Below are 6,403 nucleotides of genomic sequence, written 5' to 3'. Positions count from 1 at the left end.
GAGGTCATTTAGCTGTTTAAATCAGCTGTGTTGGATCAAGGACACATCTAAAACCTGCAGGACGCCGGCCCGCGAGGCCTGGAGCTGGAGAGTCCTGACTTGCAGAGAGGTGGACGTTGATAAGTCAGATTGCATTTCTCTTTTTTCACATTTGTGCTCTCAGATATTAAATGCATTTTTCATTTGCAACACAATTTTCACTACACAAGTTTCTCATTTTTCTTTTTTAGTGGTGATAGTTTTTTGACCTGGCTGCTCAAAGATTTGCTTTAAACCTCTCTGAGAAGCAGAGACATTAAACTCATGTAATATTTTCATGTATGGTTTATAAACATGAACTCTGTGAGTAGCTTTGCTCTGACTTTCTGTGACTTATCTTCCAGACTAAGTCCAGACTGGTAACCAGTTATTATTATTATTATTTTTAAAAACATTATGTTTATTGACTTTTATATTACAGAACAAGCAAAGAATAATAGTACAGTTAACATGAGATTTATATTAAAGAACATAGTCCCCAAAATAAACAAATATAAATTAAAAGAAACAACAACAATAATAATAAAAATAAATAAATAATAAAAAACAAACAAAGCAAGACGCGAACAAAAAATAAAAACAACAAAAACAAAGAAACAGATAACAAAGAAAACAACAACAAAAAAACAAAACAAAAACCACACACACACAAAGAAACCCAAAACTCAGCACCAAGTTTCACTTTCTAAATTAATTCCCTTCATAATGTCTCAGAAACTCAGTTAAAGGTAACCATATTTCTTCAAAATCGACTCCCTTTCCTCTGACAATATAAGTAAGTCGTTCCAATACAATACATGATGCCATCTCCTTCACCCACATATGACTTGAGGGTACATCCACTTTCTTCCAATACAAAGATATTAAGCGCCTAGCTTGCAGGAGGCCAAAGTCAATTAATTTTAGCTGTCTGGTGCTAAAGTCACAGTTCTTTGGATATATACCCAACACACACATTTTTGCTTCAACAGGTATATTTACTCCAACAATCGTAGATAAAGTTTGCGTGATTAATTTCCAGTACTGTTGTAATTTTGGACAGCTCCATACACAGTGGAGCAGAGTGCCCTTCTCGTCTAAACATTTACTGCAGCGATCTGGGATGACAGGCGACCAGCGATTCAGTTTGACTGGGGTTATGTAAGTTCTCATCAACCACTTATATTGGAGGAGTTTCATCCTTGTATTAATTGATTGTCTTTGGGCTTTTAAACAACCAGTTATTCTTAATTGAAACAACTTACTACATACCTCATTATTGCATGTTGTTACTGTAACTTCTAGTATGTGCTTTGCGACCATGAAAGGATTTGATCCACGAAACATCACAGTGCTAAAAACTTTACTTCCAGTATAAGTTCTTATTGTTTAACAGTCTGTTTGCAGGTCATGTTGTCAGGTGTTTCTGGCTCCCAGTTATCAGCTCTGTAGCTCTTGTGGCTCTTCCTGAGCTGAGCGGTTTCTGTCATATCAAAAAACCTGAGTTTGGATCAGAAGTAAGTGATGGTGTCTCAGTCGATGTATGTACGCTTGGAAAAACCCGGAAAATGTTCCAACGGTCGACTGATATATACCACGGTGTCAACTCACCATTAAGATGTTATCTTTATGAGGGAAAGACTATCAAATACAAATGTTGTTTTCCTTTGACTCTTTCTTCTTTTTCATTTTTCTTTTAGTCAAAAGTTTTTCCTTTCTGACACTAGAAGCACTAAAAACAAGAACGATTTAGTTTTTCTTTCTCTGAGCTTTCATAACTTTGATGACGGCTGTTCGTCCTTTGTGTCGTTACAGATGCTTCAGTGAGGGGAAAGAGGTCGGCACTGAGGAGCTGGAGAAGAAGGAGGAAGAGCAGGAGTTGCCTGAATGCTTACAGCTGCATCAGATGGTGGTCAGGAAGATCGGAGACATGTGCAGAGTTGTGAATCAGGTAGTTTCATTGTTTCAGAAACACAAACGATGGGAGCAGTGTTGTTATTTCACAGACATAATAACCCAGTTCGTCTGATTTTTTTATCAGTATCTTTTCTGTCCACGTCCAGAAACTGTCAATACCTGCTAATTACCTCTGCAGCCTGCAGCGTGTCCTGTGCTCGGACGATTGTTTTGATTGAAATAGCAAACTCAGTTAAATGTACTTCCCCACAGCTGCTGTGCTTTGGGTGGGAGCAGGCGTTGCACACTGGGTCCAAATGTTTTTCTGTTTCTCTTTTCTACAATCTATAAACTCGTCAGAGTTTACATTAACCTCCTAAGACCTGAACTCTTCCTCAGCAGCACTTTTAATTTCTCTTTGATATTTGGGCTGATTGAGGCTCGATGAATGTAAAAACAAAGAATGACCAGATTTTTTTTTTTTCAACCTTATTTTTGTTTTTAAGAAAAACGAGAGCCACATATGAGGATATTCGTTTAAAATTCTGATAGAACAGTAGCAGGATAATGTCCTCGTGAGTGGACATCAGGCGCTTGTAGAGCAAAATTGAGTGTTTTAGTCTAAATAACCCAAAATGTGACGTCCACATATGTGGACGCAGGTCCTAGGAGGTTAATTGCTGGATCATTTTCAGACATTTAAGAGGATTGAAACTTGCATTTTCAGTCTCCTACTCGGTGTTTGCACACTCTGTGTTTCTGTAGCGTATGCTACTCCAGGACCTGCACGACAGCCATCTGTGTAACAAGCTGCTGGTGGCTGAGAGTGAGGAAGACATCTGGAAGAGTGAGCCTCACTGCAGGCAGAGGCTCAACACCGCTGATGGTGAGTGAGGACAAGCTGCAGGTAGTTTTACAGTGTTTTATATTAACGCTGGGATTCCTCACAAAGGGTTTCAGAGCCTATAAGACTTTTGAAGTCTTCTGTCATGTTGCACTATAGTGTCGCCTCTTTGCAGTTAGTCCTCTGCAAATAAAGGTGTAAATGTTGGTATTCCTCTAACCACACAGACTACAGCACAGAGGAGAGCTACCAGGCCAGAGATTACCTGGCTGCTACCATGCAGTTTATCCCGGGGCACTTTGCCTGCGATGTGGTTTGGCGCACAATCATCCACATTCACCCCCGCCTCAAGATGGGACCCAACATGGGAGTGGCCAGAGGTGAGAGGAACGCCCCGGTGCTCGGCTTTAAACGTGCAGTCGTTTCAGTTCAGTGTATTATAAATCTCTTCTTACTTACTCCGAGGACTCGCTGTGTAGGATTTAAATGGCTCCAAAGCAAAAACAGGATTTATTATAATTCTGTTATTAAATGTTCACCCGCAGCTATGAATCCATGCATTTAATTAGCTGTAACTGGGAACACGTGGGCTCTTTTTCATGGCTAACTGCCATATTTTTGCTATTTCGTATGATACTGAGGCCTGGACGAATCTTTGATACAGAGAGCTGAAGTTAGAAATAAGTGCTTGAGCCCAGCAGTGACTCGAGTCACAGCGGCGACTGCTGTAACGTCCTGTTGGACGCTGGTTGCTGCAGGTGGGACTGTGGTTGTTCTGAGTGTGTACTCGATGTGCAGTTCTCATATTTACATCAATCATGTGTTTATTAGAATCGTTCTCTGTTTTAATCCAGCAGAGATGATGTTCCTAAATCAGAGGATTTGTTCTGTAAACGTGTTTCTGTCTTCCTGTCGCAGCGATCCAGGCGCTGCGCTCTGTGTTGAATGCGTTCTGCGTGGTCAACAGGAAGAACATGTTTGTCTACCAGGAGCGCTCCACTAAATCAGTCTTCTACCTCAGGTTTGACTCTCTGTTACTTCTTTTCTTCTCCAGTGGCTCCAGTTTTGTCCCCAAAGTATTTTTCAGCATTTCGCCCCCTGATACTCAAAGAAAGTTCCCAGTATAACTTCCCAGTATAACTTCCCAGTATAAACTTTCCTCTATATTGCGAGAGCTTTGTGAAGATTGTTGTGACACGGCTCTCCTTGACTTTTTTCCATCTTGTTTGCTGGAAGCAAAAACCCACCCACAGATGTTCGTACAACAGTGTGGTAGAGGAAAAATCTGACTTCCTGGTAATTGAACTGCTGTCAACAGGACATCGCAAGGAAACAATTTTGTGATGTTTGTGCCAGATGGAGGAGCTTCCAAATCGCAGCTTTCACTCTGAGATTGGAGCCAGCGTTTCCTCTCATGCTTGCTGTTTCCCGTTCACTTCACAGAAACACAGTCAGTCAGTTTACTGTGTTGTGTTTAACTAAAGATTTGCTGGAGTTAAACAAACACTTTGTGTGCGTGTTTGTTTGATTCATAAGGTGGAGTCCACGGCATTAAAATGTGGGTTTTTGATGTATTTGGAAAAGAAAATATTTTATTTGCATAAGAACCGTCGTCACATGTTATAAATCGGCATGCAGTCGTTGTTCTTTACAAACCAGCAGTGTGTCATCCCAACATTAGCATTTCATCTTTTCTATTTAGTTTCTTTGTTTATTTAAGTCGCACATCCTCAGCAATCGCTCCCGTTAGAACGGACCTGCACAGACGGTCTTTGAGTTGAAGGGTTTGTCACTGGAGAAATAGCTGAGACAGTCACAGTGAATCCATTTCAGTTATTATTCAGGACGTCTGTGGATGTGGTGCAGAGGGAAAGCATGAAGCATGTGCTGCTGTGTTTGTGCAACAATGACAGACATGAATGAAAGGTATGCAGGGCCTGATATGATCGTATCAGCTGTTTCATTGTGTGTTGTTCTGCAGGAAAAGCTAAAATTCCTTGTTTGAGAATAAAACAGGAAACAAACAACAGAATACAGAGTTTCATGTAAATCAGTCTGTGTGTGAATGTGTGTATTTATATATATTATTGAGGTGATGTAGTGACGATAAAAACAGCGGCGAGACGTATGTAATGTTACACCTCAGCAGCATCTTTGCTCCGACATGAATTTGTGAGGATTCAAGCGTACGTATTGATTGGAGCGTGAGTGATTAGAGCAGTTTATCTACACTTAAAGTGGCAGCACATCGACGTTTCTCTGCACAGGCAAAGCAGAAAGTAAGTGTTGTAATTTACCTCTAATGTGTTTCAGATATCCGGCATTTCTTTAACATCACTGAGAGTGATTTTCAGATAGAATAGACTGAGAAGCAACAAATTGTGTGACATTTGTCATAATGGTGCGGGCAGAGGTGGTTCTCTCTTCTTAAATACATGATTATTACCAGCTCATCCAGAAAAACATCAACTTACAGAAGCACCTCCTCGTGCTCTTTTCAGACTCTGTGAAACGTCACTAACAGGGAAGTACTCCGACATGGACGGGAACCTCCACATGCCTCGCTGCATCGGACTCGCCAGGAGTCAAGAGCCTTCGATGTCCGAGGACTCTGCAGTAAGTGACCAAGTCTGTTCACCACTGACTGCAACCAATAACAGATCATTTCACTGTGAGATATAAGATGTGGGGACTGTGTGATGATGTAAGCCAGGATAGGCAAAGTTAGATGCAGGTCCCACACAAACGTCTACATTCTGAAACATTTAGAGTTTTTGTGTATATAAAACTCAAAGATGATGGTTTTTGTTCAGAGTCTTAGTCGGTTTGAGAGGTGCAGGCATGGGTGGAGAGTGGGCAGACAGGTAAGTATCAAGAGAGGCAAGGATCCAGAAATGAGGCTGACAGTTTGCTGGCGGGCACACGGGGGGAAATTTACTGAACAAGGAAAATCTCTGATAATTGACTGGGAGCATAATTTGAGCCTAAATTGCTTTGACGACTGTAACGTTCTGGCAGAGTGGGTGGATGAGCTGGTCCTTAAATACTGCAGGGTGATGAGGTGGTACAGCACAGGTGTGCCAAACCTGCCCACAGGCATGAACCTGAGCTGCAGAAGGAGAGAGGTAGAGTATGTGTCAGGCAGGGAAGGCTGGGACGGATCAAACGTATGAGACTGTTCAGCTTGATTTGAATCCCATTTTTCACAGTTTATCTGTAGCACTATTCCTTTAATCTTGTCAACGTGTCATTTTATGATGTGTTTCTGTTGGTTGGTGGACTTATGACAGCAATTATGCCATTAAGATGATCTCGCTGAAATTTGTTCTCTCTGAGGGCCACAGGCTTAGTTACCCAGACATGGATTAAGTCTACTCTCAGACTAAGATCTACTCTTAGACTAAAATCTACTCGTAGACTAGAATCTACTCTCAGACTAAGATCTACTCTCAGACTAAGATCTACTCTCAGACTAGAATCTACTCTCAGACTAGAATCTACTCTCAGACTAGAATCTACTCTCAGACTAAGATCTACTCTCAGACTAAGATCTACTCTCAGACTAAGATCTACTCTCAGACTAGAATCTACTCTCAGACTAGAATCTACTCTCAGACTAAGATCTACTCTCAGACTAAGATCTAC

General features: G+C 41.2%; 1 protein-coding gene across 3 annotated transcripts in view; it reads left to right on the top strand.

Moving 5' to 3' along the window:
• The window catches only part of szt2 (SZT2 subunit of KICSTOR complex), a 118,411-nt gene that overhangs the window by 33,109 nt on the left and 78,899 nt on the right, over window positions 1–6,403 (top strand). For all 3 annotated transcript variants that reach the window (XM_087852907.1, XM_087852906.1, XM_087852905.1), the window contains exons 41-45: window positions 1,834–1,969; window positions 2,680–2,800; window positions 2,986–3,138; window positions 3,677–3,779; window positions 5,260–5,374. In XM_087852907.1, the coding sequence (XP_087709033.1) occupies window positions 1,834–1,969; window positions 2,680–2,800; window positions 2,986–3,138; window positions 3,677–3,779; window positions 5,260–5,374 (628 nt within the window). The remainder of the gene's footprint in view (window positions 1–1,833; window positions 1,970–2,679; window positions 2,801–2,985; window positions 3,139–3,676; window positions 3,780–5,259; window positions 5,375–6,403) is intronic.

Source organism: Neolamprologus brichardi, chromosome 15, assembly GCF_056152115.1.
Source record: "Neolamprologus brichardi isolate AB-2024 chromosome 15, ASM5615211v1, whole genome shotgun sequence".
NCBI lineage: Eukaryota > Metazoa > Chordata > Actinopteri > Cichliformes > Cichlidae > Neolamprologus > Neolamprologus brichardi.
The sequence above is the reverse complement of the archived record's forward strand: the minus strand, read 5'-3'. Positions and strand labels throughout refer to the sequence as shown.